This window comes from Plodia interpunctella, chromosome 6 (genome assembly GCF_027563975.2).
Source record: "Plodia interpunctella isolate USDA-ARS_2022_Savannah chromosome 6, ilPloInte3.2, whole genome shotgun sequence".
Lineage (NCBI taxonomy): Eukaryota > Metazoa > Arthropoda > Insecta > Lepidoptera > Pyralidae > Plodia > Plodia interpunctella.
The window spans coordinates 7,704,348-7,720,801 of NC_071299.1; the positions used below are offsets into that span (position 1 = coordinate 7,704,348).

The window sequence follows — 16,454 nt, forward strand, 5'->3', positions numbered from 1 at the left end:
ATGTACAAAATTTACAAGCAATTCCACTATTGAAATATTCACGTAAAATTTAACTAACATTACAACCTTCCTAGAAAGATCTCCAAATAACGCTTTGTTTGTAACAAATGATGTCAAGCAAAAAAGGGCTATCAAAATGAAACATCGTATCGCGAATATAAAACATTCGGCATAGATTCCTATTTCAAGTACGATCGGAGAAACGTGAGAAGAATCTTTTATTTCAACATACAACTTCGTTATGAAAAATATGTTCGTCAAGATTTGACTATTCGATATTTGTAGTCTCCTTCTCAGGTTCATTCGTGGCTGTGGTGTCGAAAAGACCAAAAAATAAGACTAATGTTACATACATTATATAAGCTAAGACTATGCCTAGACATCCATGGGATAATATGACGTGATAATTAGAGTTTCGCCAAATTTGTGCTTCACTTGTATCGGAAACACTGTTTGAATAATTCCCATTTCTATTTAATTCATTAGGTAGTAAAATTCCTTTATCATGTAACTAGTTCCTTCGTGTTTTGTCCTGAGCTCTTCTATTATTTTCTTCTCTCTATAATTTTAAATGTTAATGATTAATAATGATGCTTAATGAACCTGTAAATTATAAAGGTCGTCGTCGCCTTATCGTGGGCAAATGAAATCGTGGGCATAACTATTAGCTATTAGGTACCAAAGTCGCTACAAAACCTAGAACAAATTATACTAAGATAACTTTATGTAAATAACCCCCATTTCTGAACTTTACTTAAGTTTCCAAAATAAATTATAAACAATAAAAATTCAAAAGAAAATTTGATTGTTCTGATTGTATTTCAACTTGTAACATGTGCTCGTAACTATTACTTATATCTTAGTAAAATTTTGCGATTTTTGTAGGTAAAAATTTGGGTCCTGAATACTCTATTTTTTACGTATATTTATAGCGTGCGTCTCCCTCTCTCTCTCTCTCTCTCTCTCATTTAAGCGTTTTTTCCGAATACTTCCCCAGGCGCAGAGCGTTGGAGCGTTCTTCTTCTCCACCAAAATCAGAACATAGACACGCATATCATCCCTGGCTACATCACTCGTCAACATACGCGAACACCTTTTCGGGTTGCCACTTCGGCTAGGCCCGTTTTTTGTTATATTTATAGTAAATATTGGTTTTTTAAATGTCATATTCTTTCCATAAAATCGATGAAATTATATGCAATAAACATAGGAATTAAAACATATCCAAGAAAAACAAACCTTTACCCACTGTAATACTATAAACTGAACAATAAGAAAAACCTAAGCTATAAACAAACGTTTGTATACGTAATATGTATCTGTATCTTAATTTCATTCAACAAGTAAAACATCATGACATTTTTGAAATAATGTGTATTCACAACGTAAATTTCCTACTTTTTTATCCCTCCGTCCATTTAGTACAAATGTTACATTATCCAGGTCAAGTATTTTAAAACGTTTTATTTTATACTAAGCAACTTAAATAATTAACTTAATACGGATGACATTTTCTAGCGTAATCTTTATCTTATTTTATTTAATTAAAGAGCTTTCTCTATTTCTCTTTGTTGCTTAATTTAAACGCTTCCTCTATTTTCATGAAATACTACTCAACTTTAGCAACTATACCACGTTACACAAGCATGACACATTATTTTTTGTATAGGTAGACTTATGAACTCCATAAACATGACTGCACTTGATTACATTATGTATGTATGAATAGACAACTTAATAATATGTATATGTTTTATGCACTCACCTCTTCTGGCCGGAATTATGAATGATAGTCAAATGCTGTCGTTCATTTCCCCAGCCTAATTTATTTAACTTTTGATTGAGAACTAATTAATTTCTTGTTATTTTTTTTAAATAATATAGGTACCTACTCATACGTTAAGTATTTATATTACAATTTTCTTACGAGAGCGAAGCTCTGGGACGCGTATAGCCATGAATATTTTCAGCTCATGATAATGTATCTATTGTCAAATACCTAAGAGAATACATTTTATTTTTGGCACTCGCCTCGTTGAATCACGAGCTGATCTATGGAATATGCTGTCTCCTTCAAAGCGTGACTCATTGTTATTTGGCTGAATAAGATACGGAAATAAATCGGTTCACGTTTTGGGAATCAAACTGAGATTCCAGAATACGTGGGAATTCTCTGGTGCAGTCGATGGAGTTAGTCACGGGATCGTTGCCAATCGTTAGTCATAATGTAGTGTTTATTGCCGCTACATCACGCCAGTCATCGTCTGATTCTCAGTCTTATGACGTGCAAGAGCTATTTGTGCATCCTTTGGCAGTATTTTCGTCAACGATTAATCTCTTAAGATCACTTTTGTCCATTCGTTGACATATTTTATTAATGAAATATTATTAATTTATAACTCGGGAAGCGTTAGAGCGTTTAATTGATACCAAAACTTGCTTCAGACTTGTTTTGCGACGCCATCAATCTGTAGGAATCATTGTATCACACGTCAGAATTAATTAGCAAGTCGGTTAATTTGCCAAGACAGATGTTCCGATGAAGACCGATGTTTGGCCCAAATGGTCAGTGTGAAATGTATATGTACAGTCTACATGGGTAAAATAATATCAACCAAAACGGATTTTCATGTAACACCGGCAATTTTATTATTCTTGAGTAATGCAGGTTCCAACTTTTGAAATGATTTACAGTTCAACATTTCTCTAGAGAGATACGGAGCATGACACATCTCTTTGAATTGTAAAATTGGGTGCATCAGGTAAAATTAGTATTTTATATTGTGGGATAAAAGCTGCACTGCTTTAAATTGTGGAATGTAAATGCACGGAAAAGAATAAATTTGAATAAACTTAAATAATATTTTATTTTAATATTACTTAAATTTCGCTTATTAGTAGCGCAGTATTGTAATATCATTTGTTAAATAGCAACATAGTCGTATCGCGAAGTAGGCTTAGTGAGATATAGGCCCAACAACACTTATTTGAAAAGGCGTCTTAGTCTCTAAACTGCGTTATAGGTATATAGTGAGCAAAGGAAAAATACGCTCATTTTCAGTACTGCTAAACAGCTCAAAATATAACAGTTGGGTAAAATTTCCCGCATCGCACTGTACATGTGCGTATGCGCATTGCGACGAGCCGCCCACGCAAAGCTCGTTCGAAACAAAGCGCGAAGCGGCGACCCCAACTCTCAGTCCATGCGCGAGCTTTCATGCGAAAACATCTCCTTGCTATTCGAATTTGGAAGTGAATCTGTTCTGTAAAGGATTTTTATTTGTTATCGGATATTTTCAGGTAAATTTTTGTTTCCTTTTTTTATTATTACTTGTAATTTTTTTCAAGTATTTTACTTTTTAAATCAATTTCTTTTTTTATTGGTTTCAATTTAAATAAATTCTACCCAAACTATACAAATTTAATTAAGAATTGCAAATCATGGATAGTGTATTTTCAATTTCTTCATTACAATCCCATTCAGTGATAAGAAATGCTTTACTCGATACATAGGTAAACACAATCAATGATAATTTTCTAAGAATGAGGTGATCATTTAAATGTTTTTCGTGTTATTAGGTATGTACAATGTACATCGGCCCGCGTGTGAAAATTAAGGATAGAAATTAATTAATATTTACACGGAATATGCTCACGGCAACTACATGAATTCTCTGCAAATAGATAATAAATTTCAAATAGTAGTTTTTAATAAGGTGGTTTTAATTTATAGATTTGTAGATCGAAATAAATTAGAAAAAATACCAAGTCAAACTAATATCATCTAATAAATAGGTCACGGAGACTCAGGTATGTGGAGCGTTTTTAATAGACGCCAAGAAAATATAGAATTTCTATTGTCTAGATTCAGGGCTGCCAAATAAATTAAAACGTATTAAGAGCTCGAGGTATATTTGGTAATAATTATTTGTTTAAACACGTAAAGATCTAAATCAGTACATTCGTACTTTTCCCATATGATAAATAATCGTGCACATTTCAAACTAACTATATACCATATGTAATAAATATATATCAGTATATAGATAACTATATACTGATATATATTTATTAGATATTGTATAAACATTATTTATTTATTGATTTCAGTCCAATGGTTTTTTTGTAGACATTTGTATAACTTTGAAATGTGCACGATTATTTATCATATGGGAAAAGTACGAATGTACTGATTTAGATATTTATCAATCTGATTCCGAACCAGTATTGCTTTTCCAATATTTCTGTTAACTTGGTTATATTATAATTTTGTTTCAAGTTTTGTCAAAAAATGATGATCCATATTGTTGAATCAAGAAAAATATATTTTGATATTTAGTTTCTAATAAAATGTAGTTGAAAAAACAATAATTTTAAAAACAGTTTTTTCCTAACTACAAAAATACTTTGGCATCCCTAGACAACATAGAATTGTCATCGCATACCTACCTCAAGGACTCTTACAAAATTAGTTCAACGGCTGCAATATGTCGTAAAAGATGAACGCGGTCCATTTCTCGTATTATTTCCACGTATACTTGTTGGGTTATTCACTACGTGACTTAGCCTGGCCACGCATGTGGTCAAATTTTTTTTTTTTTCTATTCAAAATGAAAACACACCAATGTTTGAGTATGAGTACAGTTGCCAATAGAGAGAAAAATTATTACTAGTACGTTTTTTTAAATGTATAACAATAATAGAATTGTATGTATGGCGACTGTACTGTAAAATAATGGTGAATGCAATATTAATTTAATTTTATCACTTGTCCACATACGTGGTTTTGTGAATAACCCTCAAGACTTTAAAAGAAGGCGCGCGGCCGAGTCGTCCGGAATTTTCTCCCAGCATAAATATAAATGCGAACCAAACATTCGTCTTCTGGCGGTAAGCCAGCTATCAATTTCTATCAAACTCGGATTTCTGAACTCACTTGTAACTGTGCTGTTGCTTTCCTTTGTTTAAAGCATTCTTTACGAATCTGGGGAAACTAAATCCATTTAATTACTATAAACAAAACCTATGCTTGGAATTTAGTTGCATGATCATAAATACATTGTTTTATTTAGCACGTCGCGTCGTAATTATTTTACAGTATTATGTCAATTTTATAGATATATCAAGCAAAATGTCTCAGAAGACTACTCAACTTGAAGCCGGCCAACAACTCGTGAAGAAAACCATGGATGAGGTGATACAACAGAAAAAGACAACAGAATCTATATCCATCCAAGCAAGACAAGAGTTCCGTGAATCATACCAGGAGAGTTATGAGGAAGAATTCGAAGAAGAAACCTTTATTGATGAGTTTGGAAACGCCACGACAAAGAGGATGGAGTCCAGTAGCGAGAGCAAGGAGCATTCGAAGAGTGCAGACGTCCAAGTGAAAGCGAAGGGACTGAATGCTGAGCAAGTCAAAGCCTTAACAGACTGCGCGAACCAGGCGGGACAGCTGGCCCTTGATTCGAAGGCTGCCAACTGAACGAAGTAATTAAATATACCAACTCAAATTTTGCAAACCTTTTTGACCTTTATATTATTATCAAGTATTTGATTGTTCAAATAATTAATTTATGAAGTTTTCTTATTATACAAACGTAAAAAAATTTTTTTTGTTTAGTTCATTGTCAATATCAAATCAAACAATACAAACAAAAATGGTTGTTCGAGTTGCAATATAATCTTGCTTTTATAAGCTCTATTGAGTATAATTTGTTATCACTTCATTAAGTGATAATTGTTATAAATTGACTCTATTTGTTTCAGGTTCCCTTATTTAGAAGCGGTTTGGTGTCTCAAAGAGTGATAAAGACTGTGCCCAGTGTTCCTTATATTATTTATATATTAAGCTAAAAATATGAAAATGCAATAAAGTTATATTGATGTAAAAAATGTGTATTGAATAGTGTTGTGACGAGTTAATAATTAGTGCTGTTAAGTACAAAAAAATGGAAGAAGAAGATGACGAAAGAAAGAACCGGCGGCCGAACCTTGCGGCCTTTAGTTCTTTGAACGCGCGTGTTGTACATTCTTCATTAGAAGAAGGCCATGTCCGTCAACAAGTGTCATCGGAGTCTGCCGATGCGAATACCTGCTCTAGCATTTCAACAGCTCAATATAGCGATAGGAGTTTTGTGTCGAAAGCGAGTACGTTTTCGAGAAGTGGCACCTCGAGCTCGAGCCAAGAGGAATGCGAAGTGGCAGCGCACACGACAGTCACGAGTGGGCAGTACTTAGTGGCTGCTCGGGTTGAAACAGCTCGGTCAATGGAAAGTCTCCGTCCATGTAAAGAAACATCTCCGGCACGGCCCGCTAGCTCTTGCACTTCAGTGCGGACGCATAGGAGTTCATTTCTGACAGCGAGTGAGCGGGACGTGCGGGAAACGAGGGGGGCGCCTGCCCGACGAGCCTTGTCTGGGGAGGATATGGGAAATGCTGAAAAAAGACGAGGTTTGTTCGCGAGTACGGAGAGGCGTGCGTTACAACAGCTAAGTTTACCACCTCCTGAACGACGGCTGACTATTCTTAGCCCACACAGCCCCATGGCAATCACGGAGCTACAGTGGCCTTCGGCCCCAGCCGGCATCCGTGGACGGCGAAAGAAAGGAATGGTGCTACCTAAACTCATCCTGCCTCGCAGCGACTCCGATGGCTCGGATGTTTTCTTTGAAAGGTGCCTAAATTTCCTTATTAATTTCTCAGATATAACGAATAAACTAATTTCAACAGGTAGTATTCTTCTGTGGAAATATAAATGACATATTATATAATATATAAATGACAATATTTTATATTTATCATTTATATTTACACAACCAATCCTAAGAAACTTATTAGTGGTCGAACTTTTTGCCAAGCTTTAGAACAAGCTGCTTGCGTCAGACGTAAAATACTTTATGCCGTTTTTTTGTTTATGTTTATCTTCCAATAAAAATTCTTCGTTTAATGTACAGGTTCTTAATTCTGACATACAATGTGCCAGCTGCTTCTCTTACTGTGCAGATTTTAAAAGTCATCAATGAAGGCTATAAACTGGAGACACTTCCTATATCCGATATACTATGATAATAATACGCATAATAATGCGTATTTAGTTTACTTCACATTTTTTCATATCATGTAAAAGAAAAACTAAATACTACTGTAGCTAGAAATGATACAATGGATATTTCTTAAACTTATAGAAGCAAATATAGATTATACAGGCACGTGTAAGTTTAGTCCAAAATCTGGATGAATTCCAAAACAATCGATCTTTTTATTTTTCAACTGTCGAGACTACAATGAACGAACAGAATTACATGTTGGAGTGATCACCATCGTCACACTCAGAATGTAAAAATAAAACAAAAATAAAATTGATTCTTTGTAATTAGTCCTCGACAATAACCACTGTTTATCCTAGACTGATTTTAAAAATACCTAACTATGTCGTCGTCTACTGCAGATAGTAACAGTTTTTTTTACAATTCTCCTCCACTTTGTGTGTGCCTTACAAGCTAATGTACATGCTAATTTCAAAACTGCTTCATAAATATTCATGAGGTTTTCTAAGAAAATTTAAACTTGGTTGGTAGCACAAAACTCAAAAATGCTGCTTTTGGAAGACATGAATTCAAAACACAAAACAATAGTTCTAAGATTTTTTTTCACTTCCCGAAAAACTTTAAGTACCTATATAAATTGTAAGATATCGTAAACTTTTTGATCTCTAATTAGCTCGTAGGCAGAATAAATCTACCAGTCAAGAACGTCAAGATTAAGGCGTGATTGATATGGGGCATTGGCTTAAATTTAATCTTTAAATTGCTGCTAAATTTACGTGCTTTATATCTAGTCTAGATGTTGCCCGAGGCTTCGCTCCCGTAGGAATTTTGAGATAAAATATAGCCTATAGCAATCTTTTTTCTTAAATTCTTTCACCATTAGAAAGGTATATTATACAATGTACCTTTCTAATGGTGAAAGAATTTTTGAAAGCGGTTCTGTAGTTTCAAAGAATTACCCGGCTCAAACATACAAACTCACAAACGCTTACCTCTTTATAATAATAGTATAGATATACCTATTTCACAACAATAACATCAATTATTTCAGTAAAACATTTTGTATGAAATTGATCGAAGGAAAATCGAAAATCGTAGCTAGAAGAAGGAAACAATTAAGGTAAAAATTATGGAATTAGTAGGTATTTCATGGTAAAAATAAGGGAACAGACAAATGGTAAATACACTATTAACAAGAATCGAAATAGTCTTAAATCAATTGATGATAATGAAGCTTTTTTAAATAATTTCAAAATATTGTTCAAAACAAGTGTACAATATTTTCTTCAATATTTACAAATATACTTTGAATCGAAGAGTTCATAAGCTTCTGCCCTGATTCCTCGAATAGAAGACTTAAGTGGGCTTAAATTAATTATTATTATACGAATTGAAGGTAAAATTGATACCACAGAGTAAATTATTTTGGTAATTTTATCTAATTTAGAGGAACAGGGGCGCGGTGAACAAATACAGTCTATTTAAGTCGGCTATCTATCACTATCGTGGCTTCAACGAAGGACATCGTGATTGATGAGTGGAGAAAGCGAATAAGTTTGGTTATATCCAAGATCCTATCAAACTAGTTTGAAGATATTGTTCCAGAGCGGGTAATAGTTAAATTTTGTTAAACTCTATGCTCTATGTGTGCCCAGGGCTAGTTTACTGTGGGAGATTTACGCCATAAATACCTGGTATATTATTATTACAGTGTATATTACACTCGCATACTGAATTTCATTGAAATCCCTGTTGTAGATTTTTAGTAATTGAGTTACAAACATACTCACTCTCTGATTTACACACATATTTCGCCATTTTCTCATTATTTTCCTTAGCCATAGATCGTCGGAGCCCAGAGTCTATTTGTTTACCATTCTTAGTTGTTATACTATTGGCACGCATATCATCCTTAACGACATCAAGCATTAATTACAGGTTAAATTTGACTCATGTGCTATATATTTCATTGAAATCTATACAGTCGTTTTTGCATAATTGAGTAACTTACTCCCTGATTCACGCACATTCAAACATTCGCATTAATAATATCAGGTTTACAGAAGGCTCATGTACTGAAGTGGACAAAATGAGTCACAAAACGAAGAAAAATAACTTAAGTACTGTTACAGATAACGATAATGATTATATAGTGCTTCCTATAGGCGTAATTCTTACATTGTCGCGTTTATAACGAAAAAGGAACACGCACATCGATTTTCTTTGCAAAGTTTAATATGTATTTTTCCATTCCCGTAAATATAGCGTTCGATATACATTAACCAACCTAACTGAATCGCAACTACATAAAAATATGGGTAGCGATGACCATAATTATATTTCATATCTGTTCAAAAAGGGTAAGCTTGTATCTATGTTAATTTGCTATAACTGTTGTTTGTTTGACCCGATTTATGTGACCCGAGGTGTGCAGCTATAATACTTTGTCACTCCAGTTAACTACAATAAACAGGAAGTGTCATATAATCTGTGCATATAGATGATGATGATAGGTACTGCTCACAATATTATTAAATCTGGTAACATAATAATATCTATTCACACATAGATGGATGTTATTACAAAACACTATAACATGTATATGACTGACTATAACGTGCCGAAGACATAAGTAATGTACGTAGGTACGTGATTATTAGATATATTAGTTCACGCTTTCTTAATTATTGAAATGTGAATGCCTCACCAAAGCTTGCCAATTCCAAGTATTTATAAAACCAGGGCTTCAGAACTAAGCTAAATATATTTTATTATTGCATTTGTATATTTTTAAATTTGTTGGATTCGAAAAAGGACACACAAATTTGCTATATCGATTTACTGCCCCCGCAAGCATCTACATATTTTAAATTTCAACAAAATCGTTCGTAAACACGAATATAGAATAAATACAAATATTGTTAGTAACAAAGGATTTACCAGAAATTTAATCACAAATTTTCATGTGTGTAATTGACATTGTAATAATTTTATCAGCGTGTTTGACAGCTTGATTATATACGATAACTACTGCTAAACCGAAATTGAAACGAATCTTATCTATTGATATCATAGATAAGACGAGAGTACAACGAGAGTGACCTTCAGACGGAGTATATTCCTATTATGATCGTTATCTTTTAATAAAAGCCTATTTAATAATGTAGATTTATTATAAATTATTTAATTACCAAAAGATTAGGCATTGACGGCTATTGTTATTGTTACTTTTACTTTCCAACGTCTTTCGACGTTTTAGCTTTTCGTATCATATAACTTGTCTAAAACTTTACAGAACAGAAACAAACGTATTGGCATGAAATTCTTTCGAATAAAAGATATGAGAGGAAATGAAAGAAATGTAAGTATGAAATAAAAATAATAAGATTGACAATGAACGACTTGAAACAGACAATAATCTACCTATGCCTCATTTATTACGACTTCAAGTACAGATACGTGAAAGTACAGATTTTTTTTTTATTTGTGATCCGAAGTTGAACAGCAATAAAGTCGCTATAAATGATTTTATTAAGAGAAAGAGTGCAGCACCGAGAAAAGAATCGTTACTCCCTACTCCAATTAACGGCGGCGCCGCGCCGTGCTACAAAATCGATGGTCCGGAACGAAACGACTTGAAATATTATCAGCACGAAGTTATTGCATTTTACATGGACTCATATGAACTAAAATTATACGAACTAGGCTAGTAAAATTGTATGAAATTTTAATCTAGTGCTTGGAAATTTTCAATCAACTGCAGCGCAGTTTTGACTGTTTTTGAGGTTGTTCTTTGTCTTAGTTATGTACTTGGTAGTAATTTATATTTGAGGCAATCTGCTCTTTTGCCTTGGTATAAAGTTATATGTGATTGATTAGATAGCTTTGATTACAGTACATTAATAAATAATGTGATGCCGTGCTAAAACACAGTAATATTCAGACTGGTGTAACAATAGTTTTAAACTATCTATAATACAGAAAAACCACTATATTGAATTTTACCTATATTTAGCCTGAGTAATACGTATCCTTGTTTTCTGGGCAGATATAAATTCTATTTTTAATAAACATCAGTTGTTATTCACAAGCACAAGATAGAATGGCTCCTAATGAATTGCTTGCAACTTCAAACTTCAGCGGTCTTAAAAGCGAAACTTTTTCAGTGAAATCAAGAAGTTTCTCTCTGCTGTGAAAATCTCATTTTATACTTTCTCGTCTTATCTTTTAACTTGTGATAAATTAAAATGTAATGTATAATGGATAAATGGCGGTGATTAAAAAAAAATATAATAAAAATTACAGATCAATGTTATCAACATAATGTTTGCGGATCGGGATTCAATGAGAATCTAAGAAGAATAAAGAAGATGGTCTTCTGAAGGATAGATGTTGATGACATGTTTACCTACAAATATACTTTATAGATAAATTTGTTCGAATGAGTTTACTACTTCTATTTGAAAGGTGCAAAATCATCCATATTAATGGCATTGGTAACCTCTTCGAAATACCTAATGTAATATCTTTAACAAATAAAGAATTTTCTATTCCATTTTACCAGGTCCAAAGTGGCCGTCCATGTACTATCAATATAAGACCATATATAAATTCATTGCGTGGGCCGTTAATACGTTAAGTGATATCGCAGCAGCACCCCCGACATATTACCAATTTAACAGACTTTGTAAATACACGGTTTTAAAAACACTACATTTTTTAATTTACTTGGAAGTGAAGTTTTATCATGAACATGTTTATTTTCTTTTCAATTGAAAATGGCCTGCATAGTTGACGTGATTCTCTTCTAAGTATTTTTTTATCTCCTTGTCTACTTTCAAAAGATATATCCATATGCTGATTCAGAAATTTTAACCATCAAAATAATTTAAGAGTAATAAAATATTTTATCAACTTACTACAACTGAAAATGCTTCATTCACAACCTTATGCTGTTATTTGCACAAGTGAATCAATGGTAAACAATCTGCTAAACTGAATACTGGTCGATGTGTCAACCTGAAACTATGTGGTTATGAAAGTCTTAAACTAGTCAGTACGAATTTGCTTTCTATTTTACTTCAATTTTTTTTAATATCCTGCTTGGAAACAATGTCAAAACAAAGCGATAACTTTTTTTGCGTTTTTGATACTAACAACGAGCTGAAGCTCTCGCTTCTCAAACGAATTTACCATGAATTTATACCAAAATATTTTATCTGGAGACGACCACTTTTTCCCACAAACATATGAAAACTGAAAATTTGACTGAATTATTCGCAGACATGCAAAGTAGATTGCGTTCTGACACAGGAGCGTGAAGGGGAAACTCATAGTCGACTGATGTTATGCTAAGTACAGGCAATGCCGTATCGTGTCTCCTTACGTGAACTCTACGCAGCGGTGATAAAGGCTTATCTTTTGACGACCTCGGTGGCGCAGTGGTAAAGTTCTTGCCACTGAAGTGAGAGGTCCCGGGTTCGATCCCCGGTCGGGTCATGATGGAAAATGATCTTTTTCTGATTGGCCTGGGTCTTAGATGTTTATTTATATATGTATCTATTTATAAAATATAGTATCGTTGAGTTAGTATCCCATAACACAAGTCTCGAACTTACTTTGGGGCTAGCTTAATTTGTGTGATTTGTCCTAATATATTTATTTATTATTTATCTACAATGAATTTGTCTAGATTGATGTGCTATTTTCTGTAGTGAGAAGTTTGTCGACGGAGTGATCTCGTGGTTTTGGCACTAATAACATATAAATGGAACATTCATTCAGACGACAGTAACGTCCATTGATTGTAGATTATGTGCCAACTAACTCACGGGCCAATAAAGTTTAACCTTATACTGTAATGTTTGTTATTGTGTATTCAAGTGTTGCGGCGGGGTATTAATAGACATCTATTATAAATATATATTTATGTTTAACGCAGATAATGTTCTCATTTGAGAACATAAAATATATAGGTTTTACTCAGAAACTCAATTAGTAGCTGAGCTGCAAGCTAAGCCGTAATCAAAGTTATGTAATGTCTGAACATATTCCATATACCTATAAAACTAAAGCATACTCGTATAACAAAATAGGGGTATATTAATCTGAATTTGTTGATCAAATCTGAACGCAACCTAACAAATTGAAAGAATAATTATTTATTTTCAACTTAATTGCTAATAAATATTATAGCGTAATAAATATTATATATTTAACCGACAAATCGTCTTGATAAACAATATACCGTAGCCACGACATGAAAAATCTCCTGGTTTTGTCAGACCAAATAAAATAATTTAGTTGACCATGAGTTGTCACTATGACGAAGGTGGCTTTACCTAATGATGTGCTTGTGTAGTGACAAATTGGGTACATGAAAAGGACAAAATACAAATCAGTGAAATAGTTTTATTTTAGCAAGATATTTATCATCAGAATAAGTTTTTCTGAAAAAAAAAAATAGAATCGTAAGTATTTAAAGTCTTGTTTAAAAGCCCTCATTCATATTATGAGCGCACTCTTAAAGAGTTATAGCCCAAGATCCGCTTTCCTTTCAACTTTGCACGGAATTCGACATCTGAACAGGAGTTCTGAGGACATTCCTTTTAATCGGACACGTTCTTGACGATAATAAGTTCACAAACAAGAGCACATCTTGGCTCTTTCAGGACCAGAACTTGTTCCCTAACATTATCGTTGTAATTTTTTATGAGCAACACATTGAACACTTCTTAAATGTAAGTATTCAAAAGCCTACTTTTAATTCTTGTGACACGTTGCCCTAGGTCATCGACTCATAATGTTATATGCACCGAGTTACTGACTACACTGGAATAATCGACAGTCAATTACCGCCGGATATAGATTTTTCAATTATAGCTTGCAACATGCCGTTATCCTACTAACCTAGGGCATCCTCGGTGAACAACAGAATGCTGCACAATGCGTTGCGTTGATGTGTGTGTACAAATGATTAAATTAGTGCCGACAATATAAGGCAATAAGTCATAATGCTCTTACTGATTTTGTTGCTCACCTAGGACATAGGTAGTTCTTCGAAAAGAGTCGATAACCTGGTAGAATATATTGTAAATAAACTTGACTCACGCTATTTTATAGTACCAGGGCCTGATGCGTGCCATGACTGTATCCAAGGATTAATTTACTTTGTTTTTTACTCTTCTATCGTGACACATAATCTCTCTCGCCTTCTATAAACTGATCAATCTCATAGTAAATTGGTGGTTTAAAATTTCGTTACTTTTTATAAATTTCAATAAAAAAAAGCATACGAGCTTTTAATAAAATTAGCATATTTGTCCTTGGATTTGATTTTTTTTTAAACTAAAATCTAAATTGCTTTGTCATTGTTCACAGATAGTGAACAAATTGTAATTTTATTTATTACGCAGTTTGCCCACCTTCAAAATTTACATAACACCAACATTTATTCCGCAATTTCCATGTAAAACCTAATTATTGTAAGTCATCGTCAGTATGCGGTATCATTATACTGCTTCCCTGTAGAAGGAGGAACTACTATGGAGAAGGCGATGGCAAACAACTCCAAGAAAGACGTTGTGTGTGTTTTATTCCAGGTAATGACCACGACCCTCAACAATGAGGTTTCCGGGTATATTCGGGATTAGCCTAAAAAGTAGGGGTGTTTAAAAATCGTTAAGTTATAATTTGGAAACCTCGGTGTTGTCATGTTGACGGTCAGTCAACATGAAAACATATATATTTTTCAGCTTGACACGTGTCTTTGATGTTTATGTTTATTTTGCATGTTATAAAATAATACAGTATTATTAAGATCGTATCCCACAATACAAGTCTCAAGCTAACTTTGGAACCGGCTTACTGTGTCATTTCTCTTTAAATAATCATTATTAATTATAGGTACATAACAATTCCTAAACTTGAGAAATAGAAATGACATTACTGATCGAAGGCCATCTTTGTCTACCTTTTTTAGGTGACAATTAAAAAAAACAAAATTAAGTCTTTAAAATGTAGTTAGAAATATAAGTAGGTATTATTTTGTTTATGGGGCCCTTTAAATGTTCAATCCACTTAGGCTTCCCTAAACCTGATCGACGTTCATAATAATCTCTTGTTCATAACAATGTCTTGATATTGTGTAAATAGCTTTCAAAATTGTAATTTCATTATTTAGTAACGGAAATTTGTTTATTTATCTGCTATGCATAAAAAAGTATAATTTAAAAAAATGCAATAACAATGTTACATGATTATGTACTGTAGTAGTACAATTTCGTCGGAAAATTGTACTCGCTTTATCGGATTTTAGTTCAGCACTTTAAATTTGATATATAGTTATATCTATATCATTTAGAATTGATTTATATAAATAAGCTATCTAGATTAATTTATTCATTGGATCACCTAACTACATTATTTAGCTACCAAATATTCCGAATCTCATTAACGTTGTAACAAGTATTGCCATTTTAGACCAACGCTAAACATCACATCTCACGTAGATAACACGCTTTCATTATAATGTATGCTATTAATTTATAGTACAAGTTACATTATACAACTATTGGTTTTGATGTATTATATTATTATATTTACAAATCTTTAAGTGACTGGAATATAAAATTCAGTATATTGACTAGGCTAGGCCACATTTCATTTTAATCACATCTGTATCACCATCTCACATACGAGTAGATAAAGTACCCATGCCTGCTTATTGTGTAATTAAAGTGGCTGAACTTCGCCAGAAAAATAGGGAAAAACTACTAGTTTTCACTAAATTTGACATTTATTTAGCTTACATTTGACTTGATAAATATATTGTATTAAAACGTTTCTTTGTAAGAAAATTTAATAATTTAATTTTAACTGAAATTATGAAATGTTATTACAAAAAACAAAGCTTTTTCAAAATCTTACTTTATTTGACTTTTTTTTTATCTTTCATCAATATTAGTGGGATTCGTACACAGGCTAATATATGTTTGAATACAAGATACGTTTGAAATGTAACCTATGATAATGAGATCTCTTGTTCATCACTTGGTTTCATATGTAAATCTAAGTACCTACAACAATATTGTTATAGCGAACCGTTTCCTTTGATACCGCCTCTTGGCTAAAGGGAATAAAGCAACCAACATTATATCTTAACTGAATCGCCACAAATAATACAAAACTAATATTATAAAGGCGAAAGTGTATGAGTGTGTTCTTCCTTTTGATTTCTAGATGAATAAAACATAGCGTGACGTATTGCACTAGTGATTTTTGTAAATCAATCAAGTATATATGATATGTATAACATATCACATCACGTTCATCATGTTTGGCAAAGAATCCATTATTAGTTAACGTTTTGTTATGTTACTAAATAAAAATGAATGTATAAATTCT

The 16,454-nt window shown here is 32.9% G+C and overlaps 1 protein-coding gene across 10 annotated transcripts in view; it reads left to right on the forward strand.

The window, feature by feature from the left end:
• The window catches only part of dnc (dunce), a 334,918-nt gene that overhangs the window by 201,595 nt on the left and 116,869 nt on the right, over window positions 1-16,454 (forward strand). For 2 of the 10 annotated variants that reach the window (XM_053746305.2, XM_053746306.2), the window contains exon 2: window positions 5,770-6,676. The exons of the other annotated variants lie outside the window; for them this stretch is intronic. In XM_053746305.2, the coding sequence (XP_053602280.1) occupies window positions 5,952-6,676 (725 nt within the window). In that variant the 5' untranslated portion in view covers window positions 5,770-5,951. The remainder of the gene's footprint in view (window positions 1-5,769; window positions 6,677-16,454) is intronic. 10 annotated transcript variants of the gene reach the window in all.